Consider the following 26,884-nt stretch of genomic DNA (forward strand, 5'->3'; position numbering starts at 1 on the left):
GTGAAGACGACAAGGCACAGACAGGTGTCAGTCTTCATGCTGCAGAACACACACCTGGCTGGACCAATCAGACGCCTCCTGACCCCGACAGTGTAAAACTAAAGCTCTGACGTCATAAAGATGTAACAAACCAAACGATTTGTAATGTAATAAGTGACGTTGGTCAGGGCTGTGTGTGTGTGTGTAATGAGCCAAATGTCACCCCACTAACTAACTAACTAACTAACTAACAGTGAGCTCCACAGCCCTGAGCAGCTGAGCCCTTTGCCCCGCTCCTGGGGGGTCAGAGGGGGGGGTCCGGAGCCTCCAGCAGACCCCGGTGCGACCACCTCACCTCGAGCCTCGCTTCTCTCCGTTTATGGTGGGAACTACGACGGTATGTGATCGTCTTCCAACCTCTGACTTTAATTCTTGATGAATGAAAACATGAGTCTGTCTTGCGCCGGTCAAAGAATTTCACGGTGCGGAGGCTCATAGATGTAGTGAGAAAACACTTCGCTTTTCCAAAACTCCTCATTGTCCCTTTAAATTAAAGAGTTTTACCGCATCTTATTAGCTCGGTGCTTTTATTTTGACAGAAAGGTCTGTCTCTCTTGCCCTGGATCCATTTCCTACCAAAACAGCGAGTCAACAGCCCCAGAGTCCAGACCACCTCACCTCGAGCCCTGGTCACTTTCAAAAAAAAAAAAATTCACATCTACAAAGCTGAGATGTCCAAAACAATAATAAATATTATTTATGTTGTTTTTAATTGAACTGAAACTTTATTTTGAGTCTCTGAAACGTATTGATGATAAGAATAAAAAACAGCCTGTTTATTAGCCTATCAATTTCATTCAGAATACCGTTATTTAAATGTGTACAGAAATGGCCGTTTGTCCTGTTTGTCGCGCCGAGTTGTCACGAGCTGCAACACGAGTTTACCCGAGTAAGGAAAACGAATTTGATTGGTCGTTATGGAGCGGGCGGGATATTCAAAGCTTGGGGCGAGACCGAGCTCCGTGTGTGTGTGTGTGCGTGTCTCAGACGTTTGAATGACGGATTACAGATCCAATATCAGTGGCTGGTGAATCGTGTACAGGCTGACGTATAATCCGTGCGCCTGCGTTATCCAATGCGAAAAAAAAAATACACACTTTCATCCCGGATTTACTCAAAAATAGAATTTTGCACAAAGTTTGGGCTACATCGTCTAATAGATGAGTTATTACACAAATTGTATGACCCAGAGTGGACTTAAAGCAGAAGTAAGTGATATATTTGTGTTAATATAAGTCTTAAATAGTTACTATATCTTCCGACAGCAATCACTTACATAGAGTGTTTGGACTGAAACACGGGTCTGTCAGTCACTCTGCTCTGCTCTGAGTCGAGGAGAAAACATTTATCGTATCCTACAGTTTTTATCCAATGAGGAGAGAGAACGGCATGCAGGGCTGTGTGTGCAGCCAAGGGACGCCGTGAATGTGGTGACGTAGCGACGAGGACTGTTATGGTGCGTTCAAGGAAACTCGTGTTTTTCCGACCTAAGAAGCTGTATCAGTTTGATCTGGTACGAGTTCACCGGTCAGAAGTTACGAGTGGCCGTTATAGTGACTTTCACCGGTAAAACAGGTCGGAAAAACACGAGTGGGTTGCCTGGAACGCTACAAAGTCGTAAGTTGTGACTTGAAGCTGTAATTTACGATTTCAAAAGCCTGCCTGGAACGCAGCATTAGCGAAAACGACCGGATCGCTAACTTCTGCTTTAAATTCAATTTTCTTTTCTGTACACCTTTAAGATAAAATAAGTGTAGATGAGTTGAAACTTAGACGAAAGATAGACCAATTGTGTTAAATCCATTGCTGTATTTTTGTTTTTAAACTTTACTTTAAACTTTAAAAGACCTTTATTGTCTTTAACGGGCGGAGGGGGGGGGGGGCAGCCACCTGCTGAGTCCGCATGTGTCGCCTCAGCTGCGGTCTGTGTTGTGACCTTGTTGAGCCTCCTCCATTCCCCCGTCCCTCCGAAGCCCCGCCCCCCGCGTCAGCCCCGCCGCCGCCTCCTGATTGGCTGCCGCACACAACTCCCGCCTGGAAACGGCGCTCTGCGGGTTCTGATTGGCCCGAGCGACCTGTCAGTCACTTTGTCCTTTCACGAGTCATGAGTTCCCGAAAATGCCTGCTGCTGCTGCTGCTGCTGCTCCTTCAAAACATTGGAAAATCAAACCCCCCCCTCCCCTCCTCCCTCCCCCCCTGAACGTTAAAAACGTTAAAACCGGTAGAAACAAACCGGTTAGCTCCGGAGCTAACTCTAACGGCTGTGTAGTTAGCCGGCTAGCCTCTACTTTCTCTTGTTATTGCTGATAGCACGTTGGGCTAGCGGCTACACGGCGGCTGCTAGCTTAGCTGACTCCACCTCATGAAAGCTAATTAACCCACAACTACAAAGTTCTCAAGAAAGAAAATAGAGATAAATCTGCCTTTTTAACTCCGCTGAGTGTTTCTTCTATCTTCCACCAAGCACCGACACCCCCTCCCCACCCCGCCGACCAGGCCTCTAACGGCTAAGTTAACGGAGCTAAGTTAGCTAGCTAGCAGGCGGCTAACGTGCTAGCTAACAGGGTTTTGTCTTCCTCAAATTCCTCCAGACGTTTTGAAACATAAACGTCCTCAACGAGCCGGGACCAGGTCGAGTCTCGGTGTGAAGGCGGCCGGAGCAGAGGCCTCTCCCCCCGGTTCTACTCACCTGGAGAAGAGCGTGTCTACGGCGGCTCCCCTCTCGGCCCGGTAGGTAAGTTATCCCGGATGCCCTTCGCTTCTCCCGGTGAAACGATGACAGCTCGGGGCGCGGAGCACTGGGAGCGAGGCCTGCGTGTAAGTGACGCAGGATGCCGACGTCATGACGTACGCACCACGCACCCGGGGCGCGTGGTCTCAGGTCTCACTGAAATTTTCTTTTCGCTAAAACTACAGTTAGGTATCACTTACTTTGATGAGAAAGTTATTGTTTTTGGCTCCTTCTCTCACAGTAATACATTTAACATAATTAATCTCTTCATAATACTAGGTAAATTATGTACATAAAGTCAAAATGTCCAAGGCAACTCCTTAATTCCAAGGCAACCCCTTCATTCCCATTATTTTTAAAGGGACAACGAGGAGTTTTGGAAAAGCGAAGTGTTTTCTCACTACATTTATGAGCCTCCGCACCGTAAAATTCTTTGACCGGCGCAAGACAGACTCATGTTTTCATTCATCAATAATTAAAGTCAGAGGTTCAAAGACGTTCAGTTACCGTCATAGTTCCCACCATAAACGGCCATTCAGCTGCGTTATTCTCATTAAGGAAACGCTGGTCGGCTCGACCAGCATTTCCGCCACCACTAATAATAACAAAATAACGATAGAGACAGAACGATATATTTATCGAAAATGGGCCCATTAACAAGTGTGGGTAGCGTAGATTCATCCACATTAACGTGAGACTTTTTTATAACCGATTAGAAACTCCTCGTTGTCCCTTTAATTGAATTAAAAATATATTTTGAGTCTCTGTCATATGTTGAATCCAACAAAAAATGTTTATCAGCTATTGGACTTTATTCAAATTACATTCAGTGAACTTGTCTGCCACTTTAACTATATATATATATATATATATATATATATATATATATATATATATAATTTCCTTTATCATTTATTTATTTTATTAGACCTATTCATTTATTTAATTTATTAACTTATTTATTTTGTCATTTCTATATTTCTTACATTATTTATCTACTATATATTATCTATTTAAATATTTTGATAAAGTTTGTCCTTATATCATATGGAATGTCTGTCACCTTGTTTTTTTGTTCCTTTTCCGCTTGTTCATACTATTTGATGATAAATAAAGTTTTTTTTTTAAAAAGGTCTCAGGTCTCACTGCAGTTTTTAGTAAAACTGAATCTGAAAATCTCATACATTTATTTTATAAATCTTTATTTTGTATTACTTATTGGAAGAGGTTTTTATTTAACAAAGACAAATATATATATTTCATTTTTTTCTCTCTCAAAATAATAACAACTAAATTGTTAACCTTTTTATTTTATTGGGAAAATTTCATATCTACAAAGCTGAGATGTCCAAAACAATAATACATATTATTTATGTTGTTTTTAATTGAACTGAAACTTTATTTTGAGTCTCTGAAACATATTGATGATAAGAATATAAAACAGCCTGTTTATTAGCCTTTCACTTTAATTCAGAATACCTTATTTAAGATCAAATAAGTGTACATGAGTTGAAACTTAGACGAAAGATAGACCAATTGTGTTCAATCCATTGCTGTATTTTTGTTTTTAAACTTTACTTTAAACTTTAAAAGACCTTTATTGTCTTTAACGGAAATGTATGCTTTTTATCCCCACATTTCCACTCAACACATTTCATACTTTTCTGTTTGTTTTCTTTTTGTTTCCCTCAATTTTAATTCTCTGAGATAGTGTGTGGTATTGGTGTTAATGTAATTATAACTATAGAAAGGGGCAGGTTACAGGTATCATAGGTTTTTCTTCTTCCTGCTCCTTTCGGAAATGGAAATTCCACTTATGGTGATAAAGAAAAAAAAAGAGAAAAGTTAACATATGTAATCATGTAATGTAATGCATGTACCTACTACATGAATGGAATAAAATGAAGTTTGTCTTCCCATTTATATAGCTTCTCTTCTTTTATTCCTATTCATTTATATATTTAACTCTATAATTTATGTATTTCATTATCTTTTATTACTATTTTATTTTGTTTGTTACCATTCTTTTTCGTCTCCTACTTCACGTTTGCCTCATTTGTGTTTTTGCGATTTGAAATATCTGATTGTTTCATTTAAATTTGACTTCTATTACAACTAAAACATTGAAGAACACTTTCATGGACCGGCAGGAAGTTACAACTTATGGGGTCAAAAAGTATTTACAATTTCATTTGTACTTTACTTGAGTATTAGATTTCTTTGGTACTTATTACTCTTACTTGAATACATTTCCAAGACAAATATTTTTTACTTTTACTGGAGTTAAATTCTAGGAAGGATGAAAAGTACTGGTTACTTTCAGGTCTGCTCTCTTTTTTTTTTAGTGGGGAGAAAATGTTTATTGTTGCCTCTTGTAACAATTAATGTAAAATAAAATAATTGTTCACAAAAAAAAAGGAAAAATTATAGTAATTCATTGATGTGAAAAATAAGAAATTTACTCTTACTTTTACTTACTCAAGTACTGGGGTGGAGTAGGCTTACTCTGTCCATTTCTGGTATTAACCCTTTAAGTCACATGAAAACACGCGTCAATAAAACAGATTCAGCTCCTCGTTCTGTTTGAATAAACTTTATTACATGATCATGTGAAGCTGCAGGAAGTGTTTATTCTCCCCTGTAGGTCGGTCGGCGGGGAGGTTTTTCACAGCAAACAGCACCTGAACGCAGCACGACGTTTTGGCATTTGTCATCATGACCTCACGACCAGCTCCATGGCTGTTGCTATAGTAACCTGAAACTGAAACTGAAACTGTCCGACCCGCCGCCACGTCCAAACCAAACCGGACACACGCACACACACAAAAAAAAAAAACTCCCGTCTCTCTCCAAACTGTCCAGAGGGGAAACCGTAGTCGCCATGGTAACGGGGTCACAGGTCAACAGCGTTTCTTAAAGGGGGTGTTCACACCAAACGCGATGAAATGAGACGCATAAAGTGCACTCATTTTACCGTCGGCTTGACAACGGACGAGGCGAAGCTGATCCTTGACGTCCTGGCAGGGCCGGCCCTAGGATGATGGTGACCCCCTAAACAAGGTTTTTGTTTGTGGCCCTGCACTCTAAGCTCAAACACCAAATCACTGGTTAAAACTGAATACAGACGTGTTTATCCCTCTGAGGTTTGAGGCCATTTTCTCCACTTTTACATATTTTCTTAAATGTATCTTTTTAAGATACTTGCAGATGTAACAATACTCAAGTGTTTTATGTCTAAATATTAGAACCTCCGCTGTAAGCACACTGAGGCCAGTTTGTCCTAGAACACTGTAGAAAGAAATAATTTAGGACAAATGCTGGAAATTTGAGGTCTGCTTTTTGAAAAGTTTCCAATCCCTTGTGAAAACACTCCTTCAGTCATGAGAATGAACTGTTTTGGTGCTTGAAATAGGATATGAATACAGTAATAGATAAGTGTAGAAAACAAGTCTAAAATGACATTTTGTCAGATTGCTTTTTGAGCACAAATGTTGTCATTCTGCCGTTCTATTTTCACCAAATGTCTCAAATGTGAGATAAAAGAAGCTGAATATTGACTTCACATTACATATAAAGCTCATAGCTGCACGTGCAGACCTCAGGATGTTTAAATGACTTGATGAACCCCGGTACCTTTCTGATCATGTGGCCCCCCACCTAACGGCTGTGGCCCTAAACAACCACATAGAGGGTTGATGCCAGGGGCCGGCCCTGCGTCCTGGTGTAGCAGGTAAAAAAAAACTCCGCTCAGCCCCGCTCGTATCGCGTCGCGGTCGCTGTACGGTACTTCAGACTGACTGTTGCTGAGTTTGAGGACTTGCTAGCTAGGGTTGGTGCCAGGCAGGGCCGTTGCTAGGAGTTCTGGGCCCCCTTAAAGAATACTAAAGTGGGCCCCTCCCCCTAACTTTTCCTTTTCTTTTTTCTTAGACTACGTATGTATTATCGTTTTTTATTTAGCCTTCTTTGTTTTGATGCTAATGCAGCATTACACTGCAAAAACTCAAGTATCTTAGCAAGAATATTTGTCTTATTTCTAGTCAAACAAATCTCATTCTACTTAAAATAAGACTCATCATATTAAAAGCAGCTTGTTTTTAGACACTTTTTACTTCTTTCAAGCAGATTTTCACTTGGAATAAGTAGAAAAAATCTGATAGTGGAGCAAGTTTTTCTTCCTTATTACAAGCACAAAAAACTTACTTTCACTGGCAGATTTTTCTATTTATTGTGAATTTAAGTGAAAATGATCTAAAAACAAGTTAAGTTTTAGGTAATGAGTCTTATTTTAAATAGAAAGAGATTAGTTTTGACTAGAAATGAGACATTTGGACAAGAAATAAGACAAATATTCTTGGAAAGATGTTGAGTTTTTACAGTGTACTATGAGTATTAGTCAGGGTCTTACGCAGAATAAATCAGTCATACAAAGATTAGACTACTGGGGTTTTTTATGGGCCCCACTCGCGTTTGGTGTGAACTACCCCTTTACAGTAAAAACCTGTCGCAGAGTTTTTTTTGTTTTTTTTTTGCGTTACCACAGTATCACACCAACAACAACAACAACAACAACATCAACAACAACAAAAGAAAAAGAAAAAGGTCCGTCCTATAGAAAATCATTTGTCGGAATAGAAAAGGGTGGTAACCATGTAACCATGGTGACGTCAGTGTTTCAGGTGGTGGTGTCCACAGGTTCAATACAAACTGCATCAGGAAGAAGAGACTCTGTTTGCCCTGAGCTCTGTCTCTCAGGAACAAACTACAGGTCACTCTGTTTGCCCTGAGCTCTGTCTCTCAGGATCAAACTACAGGTCACTCTGTTTGCCCTGAGCTCTGTCTCTCAGGATCAAACTACCACAGGTCACTCTGTTTGCCCTGAGCTCTGTCTCTCAGGATCAAACTACAGTTCACTCTGTTTGCCCTGAGCTCTGTCTCTCAGGATCAAACCTCTGTTTGCCCTGAGCTCTGTCTCTCAGGATCAAACTACCATGTTACTCTGTTTGCCCTGAGCTCTGTCTCTCAGGATCAAACTACCACGTTACTGTGTTTGCCCTGAGCTCTGTCTCTCAGGATCAAACTACAGTTCACTCTGTTTGCCCTGAGCTCTGTCTCCCAGGATCAAACCTCTGTTTGCCCTGAGCTCTGTCTCTCAGGATCAAACTACAGTTCACTCTGTTTGCCCTGAGCTCTGTCTCTCAGGATCAAACCACCACGTGACTCTGTTTGCCCTGAGCTCTGTCTCTCAGGATCAAACCACCACGTTACTCTGTTTGCCCTGAGCTCTGTCTCTCAGGATCAAACCACCACAGATCACTCTGTTTGCCCTGAGCTCTGTCTCTCAGGATCAAACTACTGGTCACTCTGTTTGCCCTGAGCTCTGTCTCTCAGGATCAAACCACCACAGGTGACCCTGTTTGCCCTGAGCTCTGTCTCTCAGGATCAAACCACTTTGCGTCCTCAGGTCTGAACTCCACAGTGAAGAGAATGAGATACAAGTTGACCGACTTCCAGAGACGGGACCAAGTCACACATGTGCAAGTCTCAGCTAAGGTCTCCTTATTATTGCAATTTTACCCACAGAATCCGATCTTAAAGGGACATTGTGTAACTTCTCCTGTTATCTCTTCATGAAAATCGATTATTTCGTCCAAAAGTCTATTTTTCATTAACCAGTAATCCCCCACATCAACAAACTGAAGTGTTCCTTTCAGCTCTGAATGAGCCGTTCATATCATTCATATCTAACACAGTGAGGAGGAATGGAGCGTTACACCGATGCTGCATTCACCTGCAGTCGGGCAGACGGCCGTCGCTAACAAACCAGATGTCATTTTAGTCACAGAAGTCCAGAGAAAGACGGTAAAAACAATACCACATCGCCATGACAACATACTGTCACGTGTATTGTTTTGACTCGTGCTGACGGACCACTTGTTTACATAGAGGCTTGTTTATGCCGTTACGTGCAACGGCTGTCGTCTGTCTGACGTCTGCCCGATTTCAGGTGAATGCAACATGAAAAATACTGTTGAGTTGCTTGCGATACACAACCACAAAGCTAGATGGGAGGAATTCCTACACAATGTACCTTTAATAAAGTGAAAAGACAATATATTAGGAGCCGTCAGTTAACATCATTGGCCAATTTATCCAAGCTGTTTAAAAAGTATGGCAATGAATTGGATTTGCATTGTAATTACTGATATTCAGTCTCAAGTCTTTTATTTTTTGTCGAGTCAAGTCACAACAAGTCATCAAAACAGCGACTCGAGCTCCCATCTCTGCCGACTTCCTGTTTGTTTTTGCCAGAGGTTTCCTCGTGTGCCGACAAATCTTCTTACTGTACGTCTGGATGAAACCGTGGAGGAACTGGACCCCTGAAGTTTCCTATTAATGATCTAACGATGTCGTAGATTGAAAAGAGAAAATGTCAGTGCGTTTCAAAGCTGCACTTGAATGCAGCACGTGTGCAAACGGACTCTTTAGCCTGAAAGACTGAACTCTGGGACCACAGCGACTGTTCATGTGCAGATTCAAACTAACAGGAAGTTCATCTGTTCATCTCTATTTCCTGTGTCCATCCTTCAGAATAAAAGTTTTGTTTGACGTCGTTATAAAGTGAGTATGAATAGGACATTTTCGATATTATTTAATATTTGATATTATAAACAAACAAAAAAAGTTTGCAGCCACAAAGAGAAAAATAATCACCAGTTGGAGCTTTAAACCTTAAATTCCTGTGATTATGACTGAACCTGGAAAACCCGGAGCAAACAGTGGGTTTGGTTTTATTTCTAATAGACAGTGAATTCATCCTGAACAGGAGGAGGAGACGTTCAGAGTTGGTTTGCAGCCAGTTGCACATGATGTGAATAGTTGATTTTGAGGATGAGCAGACTTTTATTGTGAAAGCCCGCCCGGCCTCGGCAGCAGCGGTCGACTTCCTGTAAGGTGAAGCTGCGGTGACCTTCGACCCCTCAGCTGCTGCTGCCGTGTCTCTAAATAACCTCAGTGTGAACAGTCTGTTCTTCTTCTCAGGGAGGAAGGAAAAAAAAACACTGATCCCTCCGCTCTCTCTTCAATTTAGATTTTCTTTTTTTTTTTGGCATGAAAACAATCAAATGGCACAAAGTTTAGCCCTGTGAGTGAGTGAGTGAGTGACGAGTCCTCCGTCCGGTCACACCCGTCTGTGCAAAAAAAAAACACCCGAGACAGAAACTAAAAAAAAAAAAAAAGAAAGGAAAAAATTCAAATAAACTAAAGCAGATAAAAACGTCGACGCAGTTTCTCCTCACACCGCTCAGTGCAGCTGACTGGTTAACGGGGCTAACAGTCGTTTGGTTTTATTCCTGTGGTGTAAAAATCCCTGGTTTGGATAAAGTCAGTGCAGGTGGACCAAGAGTTTAACGGATGATTTCCACCAATAGGACACTTCAGCACTGTGGATCTGGATTTGAGCCGCTTCCCTTTGACCTCAGTGATCAGGAGGTTTTAAAGGAAACATATTTTTGCATATTTCACTGCTTTGTCTCACCACTGTGTGAGTCTTGAACCCCGACAGAGAAGTTCTGCACGATCTTCAGCTCCAAAAACCTCTGAGTTGTCTCGTACGGACGTCAAGAAAAATCCAAATTTCAAACCACTCTGCATCCACTTCGTGTTCTTGTTCACCTTGCGTTGTTAAACACAAACCGTAACCTACGGTTTTCATCTGGAAAACAGATCCCTTACAGTCTGGGAATTCGTCCTAATTGAACGGTAAAAACCTGACGTCAGGTTTTGCGCAAATCTTGCGAAGATCTTGTTACCGAGCGTTCAGAGGGACTGGAAACCATCTGACATCTGGTTGGTTGGACGTTTTGGACCAGACTGCGTTAGTGGATGTGTCTGAACCAAGGGGGCAGTTGTGGGTCTGAGAAGTGAAGCTCACTTCCGCGTTCAACAAACTGCAATCCCCTCTTCTTCCTCTGGGGGCTGGTGTCAGAAGGGAGCATTCTCCATAGACCCCCATGTTAAAATCACCCACTTTACATCCTCAGTAAACATGTTAAAAGCCTGGTGTCAGAACGTTTTTTGGTCTCAATCGATAGTTTCTACCCCCGCACACACTCTGAGGGGGGTGAATTTTTTTTAACTCTACTTTTTTACTGTTATTAGGTTAAAATTCTGGCCAATTAGGGCACGGAAACGTTGAGTGACAGGTCCGGAGACAGCTGCTTCGAGGCCAGTGGGCGGGTTCTCGGCCGGCCAATCCAACATGGCGCTGTTCAGGCCGCCATGTTGGAGTCACAAAAACGACTCCCCAAAACCAATGGGGGACGTTACGGACGCTACGTCCATTCTTTTTACAGTCTATGGTCTGAACGAGGTCCGGAGCAGCAGCAGCAGGAGGCAGCGGTGCATCAGTGACGGGTCAGAACCACAGACTCAGACTGAACAGAGCCGAAGTGTCACAGGTCACGTGACCACACAGGTCCAAGTCCAAGTCCCGGTCCCGGTCCAAGAGAAGAGGAGCTCTGCACTCGGACGCTGTTGCATACTGTGGTTTTACAATTTCAGAGGGAGAGACGGCGCCGGGGCGAACCGGGTGTAGAGACCAAGCGCACCTGCAGAGCAGCAGCAGCATCAGGGGTGCGTTACATTCCTATGACAGTGCCGAGTAGACGGGAGGTGCCAGACAGCACCAGTGCTTTCATTCAGAGAGGAGAGGGAAAGAAAGAAAGAAAGAAAGAAAGAAAGAAAGAAAGAAAGAAAGAAAGAAAGAAAGAACAACGTCTGTCTTCAACCCAGCCAATCAGAGCAGAGAACTGTTTTGAATCACTACTTTGCATGAGTTAGCTAAACATTAAACACGCGCCATTCTACAACATGGTTGGTGTTACTGTAGCAACGTGTTAGCATCGGTCGCTACGTTGCTGCAGCTTTGTGAACGTGTGTGTGTCTTTCAGATCAGATGACGTTGATTCACTGCCAAAAGTTTCAGAGTCGATAAAGTTTTCTACAGTGAAGTGACAATAAAAATATGTTGTCGGTTAATAATCGTGTCGTACGATTACAAGCTAGCTATTCAGCTAGCTAGCTAACTGAATAGTAAATTATTCACAGGCTTGGTAGTTCTGTTCATTAGCTAGCCAACGGTTAGGCTGCTCGCTGTTGAGCTTCTTCAACATAATTATATAAAAATCTCAACAACGGGGACGAAGCTAACTGGTAAACGTCTGTATGCTAAAGCTAACAGCAGTGGTGTGACCTGTAGCTGTGTTGCACTTAGCTAGCAAAGGTTTGTTGGTTAACCCGTCCACACGAACACATGCTGCGTCTCAATTTGAATACTTCCATGAGTAGGCTATCACGATGTGCACTGTACATTATGTAGTGCGCGAATCTCGATGGTTAGTGTCTCAAATCTAATACTGTCGTATTGTGCACTTCCTGGGACCAACGGTTGCCAATGTTTTCTCTTTTAACTCTTTTAACAATGTTTTTAGTGTTTGTTTTTATTCTGTCTTATGCTTCTTTTTTTAATGTTTCTTTTATTTTACTTTTATTTGCTCTTGCTTTTAACTCTGTTTTTAGTGTTTTGTTTGTTTTTATTCTGTCTTATGCTTCTTTTTTTTAATGTTTTGTCTTTATGTAAAGCACACTGAGTTGCCTTGGTATGAAATGCGCTATATAAATAAAGATGCCTTGCCTTGCCTTTTTTTTTGGACCGCTATTGTCACCTGTCAGCACATCTACCGGCTTGTTTCGTTTGTTATTTCAAATACTGTAGCGATAATGAACACCTTACTCGTACTTTTCTAAAATTTCTCTTTTTTTTTTTAACTTGTGTGCGCCACCTGTTCAACGCTAGGTGGAGATTACACCGCCGCAGCCGCTGCAACGTCAGCCTCTTACTCGGAAAACATTTGCCTACCGATATGCTGATTTACATATCCCGCTACGTAGCCAAGATGGTGATCACTGAGGGTGTGATGAAGCGTCCATCGTTCCACACTCAACTTTTGGAAGTGAAACCATCCGGGTTCTTACAGTAGCTTTCACTGCATTTTGACGTATGAATTGAGATTTACACACTCAAAATACTTAGTTTAAGTCTGGAAGTATTCGAATAGAGACACAGCATCAGTCTGAGGGGAGCTGATAATAAAGTAGGTATAGTATTCGTAGCTTGTAGCGACACTTGGCAGCAGCTGTTAGCATCACAACGTGGCTAGCTAACAACTCAGTGGATATTTTATGATGCTAGCATTAGCATGAACGGTGGGACACACTGTGATACGATGGATACTCAGATACTGTGAGTATCCAGAGTACTCATAGTATCCTGTTAGTAAAGCTAATGCTTCTTCTGTCTAGTGAGCTACATAACTAGCCTACCGTAGATGTAGCCTAGCTGTTACAAACACCTGTTGACTGCAGGATGATGATTGGCTGTTTATTTGGTGCTCGGTGGAATGTGATTGGCCGGTTCGATGACAGACGACTTTTCACCTTTCACCTTTAAATAAAGAGACAGAGTGAAGACGGGCTGTAGTGTAGAACAGTAGCTGCTTCCTGGTTGTTCTGGTAAATTCCTAGTCCAGTCCGACTGGACCCAGTTTCCTGATTGGTCCAGTTTTTTGTTTTTCTTTTAGTCCAAAGAAGAAGGAGAAGAAGAAGAAGAAGAAGGATAAGAGGAGGAGCAGGAGGAGAAGAGGAGGTGTCGTCCAGGTGTGGTGGTGGTGGAGCGTCCTGATTGGTTAAACAGGCGGTGCGGGGGCGGGTCTTTGAGGCACCAGCGGCTGAGACGCAGCAGAAGGTTTTGGTTTTCTGAGGAAGACATTAAAACAACAACGACAAACAGAGGTCAACACGTAGCACGAAGCTAAACACAAGCTAACATGTGACGGGAGCTAACGACCTCGTCAATTAATTAGCTTCATAATCGCAGATTTTATTTTATAGCGATTATACAAATACAAATACAGAGCTCTGGAAAAAACGAAGAGACCACTCCCAAAATGATCAGTTTCTCTGGTTTTACTATTTATAGGTATGTGTTTGAGTAAAATTAAATTATTATGATGATATTCTATCAACTACTGACAACATTTCTCCCAAAATTGAAAAAAAATATTGTCATTTAGAGCTTTTATTGGCTGAAAATGACTAAACTAGTCTAAATAACAAAAATATCAAGTCTTTTCAGACCTTGAAGAATAATAATAATGATGCAAAGAAAACATGTTGATATTTATTCCTAAAGAACACAGCTAGAATATTTTAACTCAGGAAAAGAGAAGAACGACTGTCGTACATGTAGAGATGCTTTTAAGAAACATTTTGTGAAAGTGCTCTCTTATTTTTTCCCAAAACAAATAAGAGAGCACTTTCACAAAACAGTGAAAACAGTGAAACAGTTCTTTTCTTTTTTAAACACCAACACAAACACAACTCATTCTCCTTAATGAGACACTGATGAGGTCGTCACCTGAACCACATCTGGTTTTATAGGAAGATTATAAAAACCACTGCTGGGATTAAACATTGATATTATCCCACTAAAACTGATTTATAAACTCTTCCTGAGGTAAAATATTCTTGCTGTGTTGTTTAGGAATAAATATGAACATGTTTTCTTTGCATTATTATTATTATTCAAGGTCTGAAAAGACTTGATATTTCTGTTATTTAGACTAGTTTAGTCATTAGCCAATAAAGGCTCTAAATGACAATTTATTTTTTTTCAATTTTGGGAGAAATGTTGTCAGTAGTTGATAGAATAAAACAAGAAACAAATAATTGAATGTTACTCAAACACATACCTATAAATAGTAAAACCAGAGAAACTGATCATTTTGGGAGTGGTCTCTTCATTTTTTCCAGATCTGTATATAGTAGTATATTCAGATTTTGCCAATAAACCCTGACAATTATTACACACCGGACCTTTAACTAAAGCTGTAGGAGAGAGTGGGGTTGAAGTTGAGCCATCCCTTGTTGCTAGGAAACCATAAGAAATATAGAGCATGTGACTAAATACTTAGGAGGAAGGCATCATTTCACCATTTTAGCTGTGAGGTCTAATAAAGTCAGTATAGATAGATAGCTCTGGGGTAAGTTGAGCCACTTGGCCTATGAACTTAAAGGGATACGCCAACATTTTTCTTTTCGTGTCTTGCCTCACTCCCGAGTCCATGACCAGCAGATAGACACCATCCTTTCCACTGTGCGTGCAGTAGCTAACAAGGGAGATAGAGCCGTATCGCCCGTAATTAGCTTAGCTCAAACTCTGGAAGTGTATAGGTAGTGTTAAACTCTGTAAATATTTCACTTTATCGACATTTCAAACATTTTTAGGCGAGAAAGTAGCCGTTTAGATCAGCAGTGTGTCGTTACAACTATAAGTGTCTTGATGCAGTGATCCTGAGTATGAGAAGTGTCTCTCCTACAGAGAAGACGCCGTCTGTGCAGCACTTTGTCTCCATCCTGTGAATAGAAGACGAGTCCTTACAGAGGAGGAGGAGGCGGCCTCGCAGCGTAGGAGGGAGCAGTCGTCCTGTTGGTCTCCACCACCTGACCACACACACACACACACACACACACACACAGGAAATACAACGTTTCCTCATTAGTTTAAAAGCATTTTTCTCCCATATGACAACAGTTTCTCAGGCAGGTGACGGGACAACATGGACACAGATTCGCAGAATTGACCAATTAAAACGTAAGAATCTATTTTTAACAAGTAAATTAATAGTCAACTTGCCAGCCCATAGGGCCCCATTGTGAACCTGGAAATGTTGAGTACCCCAAAGTTTTATGTTAGAAATATATAGTATGGGTCCCCAGTATTCAGAAACTGCCGGATGCTAACTTATACATATTGGACAATTAGCATAACAGACATAATTAGCATAAATTAGCATAATTGCCTATATGGGCAATATTTCAACAAAATTGACTTGGCTGATCTGGGCAATATTGGAGTGGTTTTAGGGGTTATTGATGATGCTGAATCCATTTCTGACATTTTCAAAATTCAAAATGGCTGTCTAAACCGGAAGTGACCAGATTTTAACCGCCAGTGGGCCGATTTTGATGGATTTCAAAATCTGGTCACTTCCGGTTTAGACAGCCATTTTGAATTTTGAAAATGTCAGAAATGGATTCAGCATCATCAATAACCCCTAAAACCACTCCAATATTGCCCAGATCAGCCAAGTCAATTTTGTTGAAATATTGCCCATATAGGCAATTATGCTAATTTATGCTAATTATGTCTGTTATGCTAATTGTCCAATATATATAAGTTAGCATCCGGCAGTTTCTGAATACTGGGGACCTATACTATATATTTCTAACATAAAACTTTGGGGTACTCAACATTTCCGGGTACTCATTGTTGGCAAGTAGACTATAACATAATTTGACTGAAGAGCTGTTTTCATGTAGAAGAGGAACGTATATCTAGTCTGGGAAAACTGCAGATTGAGGGGAAATAAATCTGGGTGGCCGTGGTATGTTGTATCATGCAGTATTTCTTCCTAAGGTATGTTGTTTTTTTGTTACCTCAATAAAATATAAAACAATTTATATTATATATTTTAGTCATTGACATTAAAAACACACTCTTTTTGGTATTAAAATAAGAGTAAAAGGTAAAAAAACCAAAAACTAAAATGGAAGAAACTGAATTAGGGAAAATATAAAACAGATTTCATAGGGCCCTAAATATAAACCTCTTATAAAGAGCTTTTATTTTGACACCAGACAGGAAGTGAGGGCAGGGGGAGGAGGGAACGTGCACTAATGAACCATCGACAGCGAAAACGAGGTGAAAACCAAAGTAAATGAAGAGAACTGAAGAAGCAGCAGCAGGAGAGCAGGGTGAAAGAACTACAGTAGTATTACAGTAATACCACAGTAATACTGCAGTAATGTTACAGTTGTAGTATTAGAGTGTGAGTACTGAGTGTTTTACCTCCTGTGGCGGCAGCAGCTGAGCGTGGTGCTTCAGGTGGAGAGAGCAGAGCCGTTAGTTTGTAATAATTAGTGGTGACGACAGAAACACACACACGTGATCAGGAATCAAACAGACGGTCGAACGTCGTCTTATTTTGAAAGGTCCAGACATCATGAAAACAGGAAGTGATCGTTTAAGCTGAGACACGACAGGTGAACAGGGTAAAAAAATAAAACTAACAGATATCACCATGAAACTTCCCAAGTTTATCACTCACATTAAGACAAATATTTTTTGTATTACAAGTTTTGTCAAATTTTATATTTAAATATGTAAATGAGGCAATATCTGATGAAATATGCGCTAATTTGCATACATTTCCAGAACAGAAATCTGAACAATGGATGAAGCTACTTTCAAAATTCTTGTTTTATTTTGTTGACATATTAGAGTCTTTAGTTTTTCCAGAGGAGGATTGTGGATATTTCTTTTTATCACTCTGTAAATGAGAAAATACTGTCACCAGCCCTTTAAAAAAATCCAATTTCTCCATGTTTTTAGTGATAAAATGTTGTATAAATGAGGCTGTGAATGATATATCAACAATCCCCTCTGTAAAAACCTTCAGAATATAGAAAGGGATCAAAGTGGAAGGTTTGGTGTCTGGAAGTGCTGCTGAAGCTCAGAGTCTGAGTCTGAAAAACTCTTTCTGAGAAAACGGCCTTTAAAGACTTGGACTGTAAAACTACAGAGATTGTTAAAGTAAATCATACTTTTATGATTTGTTGCTGTTACAAAGGAAATGACCATTTTTGGATTTACATGAAATAAAATAACTTTAATGTGGATTTTCTTTTTTTCCCACTATTCTGAAAGAAAACATTATTATTAACGTTATTATCTCATAGCGTGGTGAATGTGCAGCTCACAACTTGTCCACCAGAGCGTTGTGGAGTTGTTGGATTGTGTATTTGATGAGTTTGATGAGGGAAACCAACAAAGAAATCCCATAATGAGCCTCCGTAGCGTAGCTCTGAGCAGCTCACGGCTCTGCTCCGCCGTTCTAAAAACAGCTTGCACCGACAATTAAAGGTAACGAACCTACTGCTATGACTATAGGGATTATGGTAATGAGACTATTTGCAAAAAATGTTGAACTATCCCTTTAAGGAAACAGAACAGCCCAGAATCTGGTTGTTTCTTCCTGTCGTGTCTCGTCTCGGTGTTTTAACTGTTTGTGTCAGTGGTTTAGTCTGGGTTAGACACACACACACACACACAGTGAACTCACTCCTTCTCTGACGATGTTGTAGTTGTTGTTGCCGCGGGCGACAGGCGGGGGAGGCTGCGTCCGGGGAGGCGGTCCTCTGCTGGGATTGGCTGACGCTGCTCCGTCGGCTCTAAAGGACGGAGGGAGAGAGAGAGAGAACGATGACGATGACGAAATATTTCCGTTTCTGCTCCTTTCTTTCATGCCGATAACGAGACGGTGAGGAGAGAAACATCACGGCTCTCTGATGATGAAAACATGACCAGACGTGTGTGAGTTTCCGTTGACGAGACGAGAACGGACGTAGCCTAAGGCCCAATCCCATTTCACCCCTTGGCCCCACCACTTACCCCTACCCCTCCGTTTTGCGCGTTCACGTGTAGGGGTAGGGGTGTCCCAATCCCCGTTAGGACAGAGGGGTAGGGGGAAGTGGTAGGGCTACATACCCCTCCAAACGGAGATTTTTCAGAGGCACACTCCAAACGGAGGGGTATGAAAAGTTTCCCAGAATGCATCTTGCGGCAGCCGGCAGCGGTGGCTGTAAAACGAAAAGTTGTTTTATTTCTCACTGTAGCGCGGTTATTACGTCACTTTCTTAAGTTTTAATATTTTTTCTTGCGAGAAAGTAACTGTTTAGGTCCCAAATGTGCGGTTAGTTTACCCAAATGACGGCTGGTTAGAAGTTTGCTCCGACGATTTTTGGGAGAAGTGAAGCTCCAGGAGGAGCGGCTCCTCACAGAGGCAGCAGCCGGCCTGCAGCGCTGCTCCACCGGCCAAACTACGTCCTCGTCCCGGTCCCGCCGGGAGAGAAGGCGGTCGTTAATTAACTTATCCGCAGGTTTTTAGAGGTTTACCACCAGCATGTTAAATTCTTTTTAGCATTTAAATGTTGGTCTAATTGATGAAATCTGACAATTGTGGCAGTAGCATTAGTTATTTGGATGAAAAGTGAAGCTTCATGTATCAGACAGAGGAGCCGGCAGCTGCCTCTGGGCTCTGTGTACAGAAATCACCACATTTACATCAGTAAATAAATGTTTTACAATGAACCGATCAGTCTGCATTAAGTTTTATCTTATTTTATTAAGTTATATGGTACACGGCTATTTGATTTCTGGCAAAAGCTCGCCGCATCAGCTTACGTAAAAGCCAGTGAGACTACGTGATGACGTATGTGATTGTTGAAGGGGTGTCCCAATTCGGAGGGGTTGACTTTCTACCCCTACCCCTTGTAGCTCCGTTTCAAGGGACGAGGGGCAAGGGGTAGGGGAAGGGGTAGGGGTAAAAAAAGAGGATGTTCGTGGTCGGGCTGCGATCGCCTCTACATTTCATATTGTGGATTGTATTGTGTCATTATTACTCTACAGCTTCACACGATGTAGCAACGGCGCCGCCCGGTGCTCGTGATCAGAGCGGCAGAGTGACAGGTGTGTGTGGTTGACGTTCGACATGCACGACATTTCTGCTTGTTGTGTGACAACGTTAACTACGCATACGGATACGGACGGAGCCTTTCGTCCGTACTCTGCGTTCATTTCGTCCGTTTTTCGTCCGTTTCCACAAAGCTTACGGATACGCACCAAACGGAGCAGTACCACCGGAAACCGTGGGGGGGCGCTGTTGCTGTCACTACTCGATACGGAGCCTAGATCCATGGTGAGACAGAAGAAGAAGAAGACACGATGGATGAACGAGAGAAAAAAATTCTCCTCCTCCAACCGTGATGAATTTAACGGCCTTACCGACCACCGCATCACATAAACGAGTCCGTTTTCTTCTTTTATAGACCGAATCTCCTTGTTGTTTACATTCTACTTCCTGGTAGAAAACCAGCACGTAATGTGAATTAGATCAATAGTAACGAACGAGAGTTTAGCTATATATCATATTTTTCAGGCCCTATCACCGTTTAGACAAATCTGAAATGATTGAAGAAACATTACTATTTCTGTGTGTGTGTTTTGTGTTGCTATGTGTTGTATTTATTCAGTTTGGGGGAATCACGGTGTCTAGAAAGCATCAGTGGCTCAGCTGACAGGGACAGCTGACGGTAGCTAAGCTAACGGTAGCTAAGCTAACAGCAGGACGTCAGCTGTTAAAACCCTCCCGTTGTGGGACACGACATGAAACTACTCCAGTTAGCTCAGTCATGTTGGAACTCAGATATCTGCTGGAGAAAATATTTTTTCATGGAGCGTTTATTGAGTCACTGAGTTATTAAAGTTAAACAGGTAGCTAACCGTTAGCCCGGCTAATCTATGATAACCATGACTAATTACAAAAATGTGCACACAGAAATAGTAATGTTTGTCCAATCATTGGTTTTATAAACTTTACAAACATCATATTAATCTAAACGGTGATATAGTGACATGAAAAAGTAGATATATATAGCGAAACTCTCGTCCGTCACTATTGTTCGAATGCTGGTTTTCTACCCGGAAGTAGTTGTAAACAACAAGGAGATTCGTCCTATTATGTACATTATAAGATCTCCTCCGTAGTCGCCATGTTTGTTGTCATAAACTTTTGACTCTGAGCTGCTCCCTAGTGGACGTGTTGGATAACATCCATGCCAACGTTAAGGACGCATGGAAGTATGTGAGCAGTGACGGTAACAACGTTTGAAACGGACGCGTACAATTACGTCCGTACGTGGAGCATAAATGAGCCTTTATCTGTCAATTAATATCAACAAGTATCTGCAACGCTGCTGCATCCCATCCTCCACCTGACACACCGGCCGTCACTCCACCAGAAGATACATGGACGTATTTTAAATATAATCCATCAGGAAACAAACTGAATGCACCAGGCTGTTACCACTTTATCTGTGTGTAGGCTGATGCATAACCCTTAGACCATAAGCCATGGGGTGGAAACATTATGTGTAAAACCGTTCCTTTATTGAATTCATTTGTTAAAAGACTTTTTTTTAGGGTTAGGGTTTTTTTTTTTACTAAAACTGACTAAAACTAAAAGTACTTAATATGTACAGTTGTTTTATTTTGTAAAGTACATGTATCTGTACTGTTGTTTTTCTAAATGGTAAAGCTCACGTAATCAGTACGCTTGTCTTTCTTACCTGTAAAGTACACATAATCTGCAGTGTTTTTTTGTTAGTTCGTTGTTTTAACTTGTGATGTACTCCTACTAAGGTAACGTGTCCATCAAGGCAGAACAGAGAGGAGGAATGGACTATGGAAATATGACGTACAAGTACAAGAATACGGACTGATATTTACAAAGAATATTCAACATGAAAAAAAAGAAAAGAATTTCAGTTTCAAGAATCTCAAGCAAGTGTAACTTTATACAAAATACATCTCCTTGGTGTTTGGTAAATTTATTTTTGTATGTGTCAAATAAAAATAAAAAAAAGACTAAAACTATCACATATAGAAATGACTAAAATTGACTAATAGTCCAGTAATTTTAGGCCAAAAAAGGGGTCAACGTTAAACAAATTGCAACAGAAGCAAACTCAACTGATTTTGTATCCTCAACATGTCCTGAGTGAGGGAAAAAAAGCCCCAAAGAATCCCATTAGGGGAAAGTTTCGAAAAACACGCAAACATATCCCATTTATACGCATGTAAAAAAAATTTTTCACGTGTATAGGGTAAAATTATTAACCTTTAGATATCTCCATGAAAATTACTGAGTTGATTACTTACATTAAGACAAACAAAAAATGTATTACAAGTTTTTTGAAATTCTTTTTTAACATGAGCAAATTTGCGTACATTTGCATAAATTTGCATAAATTCCACCGTTTTGACGGCACATGTATATATGAAGTTGCTGTTGTGGTACCGGCATGAAAATTGGAATGAGTTGACTCCATCGGTCAACCGACAAGAAATCACTTTAAATTTCAAGATGACTGCAATTTTTCAAGACAGCCACATCCTTAGTAGAGCAGGTATGACATGCTCCGTCTCTATTAATGCTCATGGGCCTAAATTGGTTCCATTCCTTTTTTAACTGTAATATCATATTACAGTTAAAAAATGTCTTGTTCAATCTTGTTAACATATTATATGTTAACAAGACTGAACAAGACATTTTCACCTGCTCTACCCAATGTTTAGATCAGGTGTTGTATGTATGCAAATTAGCCATACGTAATTGGATTATGCACTGTTGGCTCATGTCATACCTGCTCTACTAAGGATGTGGCTGTCTTGAAAAATTGCAGTCATCTTGAAATTTAAAGTGATTTCTTGTCGGTTGACCGATGGAGTCAACTCATTCCAGTTTCCATGCCGGTACCACCACAGCAACTTCATATATACATGTGCCGTAAAAACAGTGGAATTTATGCAAATTTATGCAAATGTATGCAAATTTGCTCATGTTAACAAAGAATTTCAAAAAACTTGTAATACATTTTTTGTTTGTCTTAATGTAAGTAATCAACTCAGTAATTTTCATGGAGATATCTAAAGGTTAAAAATTTTACCCTATACACGTGAAAAACATTTTTTATATGCGTATGAATGGGATATGTTTGGGTGTTTTTCTAAACTTTCCCCTAATGGGATTCTTCGGGGCTTTTTTTCCCTCACTCAGGACATGTTGAGGATAGAAAATCAGTTGAGTTTGCTTCTGTTGCAATTTGTTTAACCTTTTCTCATAAAATGACTGGACTATAAAACTAACAAGTATTTTCGTCAAAAAGACTAAGACTAAATCTAAAATACCAAATCCCAGAAACAACAGTGGTGGTGACAAGACGGCGACTCACTGGAAGCCCTGCGACCTCTTCCTGCGGCTCAGCCCGAGGCGCCGCAGCAGCTCGTTCCTGCGCAGGAAAACAAACGCACCCAGAGCGAGCAGAGGGAGGACGAGGAAGAAGAAGACCAGCAGACCGTCTCTGAGGGACGTGTCCTTGTCTGAAGACACACACACACACACACACACACACACACACACACACACACATGGTTCAGGTCAGACAGGAAGCACAAAAACAGCAATGGACTGAAAACTACTGCGCTTTTATTCTGAAATGTCGGCACAGGAAGTGTTGAGTTTGATTGACAGCAACACTTCAGAATCTTTTTTTCTGACATTTAACTGGAGTTAATATTTACCACTGCAGAAAGATAATCACTGATCATCTTATTTTGAAAGGTTCTGACATCGTGAAAACAAACAGGAACAGGAAGTGATCACAACAGGTGAATAGGGTAAAACATTTAAACTAACAGGTATCACCATGAAACTTCCAGAGTTTATCACTCACATTAAGACAAATATTTTTTATATTACATGTTTTGTCAGATTTGATGTTTAAATATGTAAATGAGGCAATATCTAATTAAATATGCGCTAATTTGCATACATTTACACAGAAATCTGAACAACAGATAAAGCCACTTTCAAAATTCTTTTCTAGCTCAGAGTCTGAGGAAAAACTATTTTTGTGACACTGTGTTAATATTTACCACTGCAGAAAGATAATCAACGCTCAAGGGCTGGAAAGATGCACGAGTTAATGACTTAAAGATTATTATTAATATTACTAATAATAGTAATCATTACAACTAGAAAAAGATAGCATTTCCTGCAGAAAATGCGTGTGAATGCTGAAAGCAGCTGAACGCCGTTGCTGAAGCAATGCTGAATGAGCTGAAGAAATTGTTGAATCAATGCTAAATTAGCTTAAAGGGATAGTTCAACATTTTGGCAAATTGGCCCATTGCCATATTCCCTATAGTCATAGCAGTAGGTTCGTTACCTTTAATTGTCGGTGCAAGCTGTTTTTAGAACGGAGGAGCAGAGCGGCAGGCTGCTCAGAGCTACGCTACAGAGGCTAAAGGAATTTCTTGGTTTCCCTCATCAAACTCATCAAATACACAACCCAACAACTCCAAAACGCTCTGGTGGACAAGTTGTGATCTGCACAATCACCACGCTATGAGATAATGACGGAACGTTACGAAACGGAGCCGTTTTCGAGGTAAATACAGGGTAAATACAGAGTCTGCTTGCTGAAAAAGTGTCCCTGAACGCAACGCGCATCAGCGGTTTTGCATGAATTTCCCTCTAAAACAACTCTGTGTGGTAATGTTCCATTATTATCTCATAGCGTGGTGAATGTGCAGCTCACAACTTGTCCACGACAGCCTTTTGGAGTTGTTGGGTTGTGTATTTGATGAGTTTGATGAGGAAAACCAAGAAATTCCCTTAGCCTCCATAGCGTAGCCCCGAGCCGCCTGCCGCTCCGCTTCTCCGTTCTAAAAACAGCTTGCACCGACAATTAAAGGTAACGAACCTACTGCTATGACTATAGCGATTATGGCAATGGGCCAATTTGCCAAAATGTTGAACTATCCCTTTAAGAAACTGTTTAAAAGGCTAATGCTAAAGCTGAAACATATAACTTGTAGTGTGAGATGAATGTCTTTTAAAGGTAAAAAGCAGTAGAAATGCTAAAAGGGAGAAGAAAACATTGAAATTCTGCATGTTTAAATGTAATGGTTGAATAGTGGACATCTGCAGCGAACCTGACAGGAAGGACAACTGATGAACCAGCGCTAACATAGCCGAAGCAATGGCTGAGAATATATTTAAAAGTAGAAGATGTGAGACTTTGTATGAAATGGCTGGAAATTACTTGAATTGTGAAAAATTATGAAAAATTCCTGAATTTAAAAAAGAGTTCAGCATTTCAGCATTCACACTAATAAGCCAGTTAGAAGCGTGTGTGTGTGTGTGTGTGTGTGTGTGTGTGTTCACCGTTCCACGTGGGTCCACTGTCCACGCTGCCGCCGTAACCTTTGACCTCACAGAAAGGAGGAGCCCAGCCGTCCTCACAGTGGCAGTTCCTGTTGCTGTTGCACACCTGAGGGACAGAGGGACAGTTAGGAGAGAAAACATCCAAACTCTGTCCCAACACGGCGCCTTTTCATTTTTAAAGGAGAATTCCGGTCATTTTTGACCCCTAAACCGTCGTCCTGATGGTCACCCGGTGTTGGTTGGAGCAAAAAATGACGTGACTAAAATTGATGGTGTCTCTAAGGATTCCAGTCAGATCCATTTCTTCTTCTTCACTTTTTAAAAAGCAGTTAAAAACACATCTCAACTTCTCTTGAATTTCCCGCTCTTTCCTCTCTCTCTTTCGCTCTCTCCATATCCCACATCCTTACTTTGTCTTTTTATGAGTTTAATTAATTAATTTTTTGTATATTATCTCTATTGTCTTTATTTGTTACCGAATCACTTTGCACTTTATCTCTTTATTTTTTTCTCATTTCTGTTCATTTTGCTCATATAACATTGATTATGTACGCACTTTATCTCTTTTTTTTTTAATGTTTATTTGTTAGCCATTGAAATTTGTCTTGTTGTAAATTGTTATGGTGGTGGAACCTATGTACGAGCCAACCGGCTTCGTTCCCTCCTTGCACCGTTGAAATTTGTGTGCTAAATAAATAAACTCTAAAGTTTAAACCATAGATATTTGGCTATCGCTAGCGCCGGGTAGCCATAGTAACTCCGGTTTGCCTGCAGCAATTTTAGTCGCGTTTTTTTTTTTTTTTTGCTCCCCCCAGACGACGATTTAGGGGTCAAAAATGACCGGAATTCTCCTTTAAGGCATCTTGTGACTTGAAAGTTGCCCAGAAGTGGCAAAGCAAGGTGATGGAGGTGCGGTTGCCTAGCGACAGGCGGACAGTTGCCTAGCGACAGGCGGAGGGGACTCACCCCGTGTCCGTGACACTTCTTCTCCACGTCACAGTCGTAGCTCAGGACGTCGACGCCGCGACACTCAAAGTTCATACACACCTGAAGAAGGAGACCAGGGTTAGCACCTCCTCCTCCTCTCCTCCTCCCCCCTCCTCCTCTCCTCTCCTCTTCCTCCTCCTCCTCCTCCTCCTCCTCTCCTCCTCCTCCTCCTCTCCTCCTCCTCCTTCTCTCCTCCTCCTCTTCCTCTCCTCCTCCTCCTCGTCTACTCTTCCTCCTCCTCTTCCTCGTCTACTCTTCCTCCTCCTCCTCTTCCTCTCCTCCTCCTCTACACTTCCTTCTCCTCCTCCATCTCCCTCTTCCTCCTCCTCCTCTTCCTCCCCCTCCTCCTCCCCTCTACTCCTCCTCCTTCTCTTCCTTCCTCCTCTCTTCCTCCTTCTCCTCCTCTCCTCCTCTCCTCCTCCTCCTCCTCCTCTACTCTTCCTCCTCCTCCCTCTCCTCATCCTCCTCTCTTCCTCCTCCTCTCCTCCCCCCCCCCTCCTCCTCACCTTGTTCTCTCCTCCTCTCCTCCTCCTCCTCACCTTGTTCTCTCCTCCTTTCCTCCTCCTCTCCTCCTCCTCCCCCCCTCCTCCTCCTCTTCCCCCTCCTCTCCTCTTCCTCCTTCTCCTCCTCTTCCTCTCCTCCTTCTCTCCTCCTCCTCTCCCTCCCCCCTCTCCTCCTCCCCCTCTTCCTCCTCCTCCTCTCCTCTTCCTCCCCCTCTTCTTTTCTCCCCCCCCTCCTCCTCCTCCTCCTCCTTCTCTTCTCCTCCTCCTCCTCTCCCTCCTCCCTCTCCTCCTCCCCCTCTTCCTCCTCCTCCTCCTCCTCTCCTCTTCCTCCTCCTCCTCTCCTCTTCCTCCCCCTCTTCTTTTCTCCCCCCTCCCCCTCCCTCCTCCTCCTCCTCCTCCTCCTCCTCCTCTTCCTCCTCCTCTCCTCTCCTCTTCCTCCCCCTCTTCTTTTCTCCTCCCCCCCCCTCCTCCTCTCCTCCTCTACACTTCCTCCTCCTCTCCTCTTTCTCCCTCCTCTCTTCCTCTCCCTCCTCCCTCTCCTCTCCTCCCCCCCCCCCTCCTCCTCCTGTGCTCCCTCCTCTCCTCCTCTATCCCTCTCCTCCTGTGCTCCCTCCTCTCCTCCTCTATCCCTCTCCTCCTCCCCCCTCCCTCCTCCTCTC

At 41.8% G+C, this 26,884-nt stretch overlaps 2 protein-coding genes across 2 annotated transcripts in view; both read right to left on the reverse strand.

The window, feature by feature from the left end:
- Positions 1-2,851, reverse strand: part of ogdha (oxoglutarate dehydrogenase a) — a 64,837-nt gene extending 61,986 nt beyond the window's left edge. The window contains exon 1 of the mRNA XM_085785717.1: positions 2,729-2,851. The gene's annotated coding sequence lies outside the window, so the exon portion shown is untranslated. The remainder of the gene's footprint in view (positions 1-2,728) is intronic.
- A 6,721-nt stretch (positions 2,852-9,572) lies between these two features.
- On the reverse strand, positions 9,573-26,245 carry LOC146980688 (disintegrin and metalloproteinase domain-containing protein 9-like). The gene is made up of 8 exons (XM_085785711.1): positions 26,229-26,245; positions 25,702-25,782; positions 24,736-24,841; positions 22,739-22,886; positions 18,010-18,118; positions 16,737-16,766; positions 15,267-15,328; positions 9,573-13,582 (listed from the first exon to the last, which is right to left on the reverse strand). Exons 2-8 carry the CDS (start codon positions 25,774-25,776, stop codon positions 13,513-13,515), a joined length of 600 nt encoding a protein of 199 aa, XP_085641837.1. The 5' UTR covers positions 25,777-25,782; positions 26,229-26,245; the 3' UTR covers positions 9,573-13,512.
- Between the last annotated feature and the right edge of the window lie 639 nt (positions 26,246-26,884).

This window comes from Trachurus japonicus, chromosome 9 (genome assembly GCF_045865225.1).
Source record: "Trachurus japonicus isolate A0001 chromosome 9, Traja_1.0".
Classification (NCBI taxonomy): Eukaryota; Metazoa; Chordata; class Actinopteri; order Carangiformes; family Carangidae; genus Trachurus; species Trachurus japonicus.

Coding starts and splice junctions, on each gene's coding strand:
- LOC146980688 (XM_085785711.1), bottom strand. CDS start 25,776: ATGAACTTTGAGTGTCGCGGCGTCGACGTCCTGAGCTACGACTGTGAC. Junction 22,887..24,735: donor CAGTGGACCCACGTGGAACG/GTGAACACACAC, acceptor GTGTGTCTTCAG/ACAAGGACACGTCCCTCAGA. Junction 15,329..16,736: donor AGCTGCTGCCGCCACAGGAG/GTAAAACACTCA, acceptor GTGTGTGGTCAG/GTGGTGGAGACCAACAGGAC.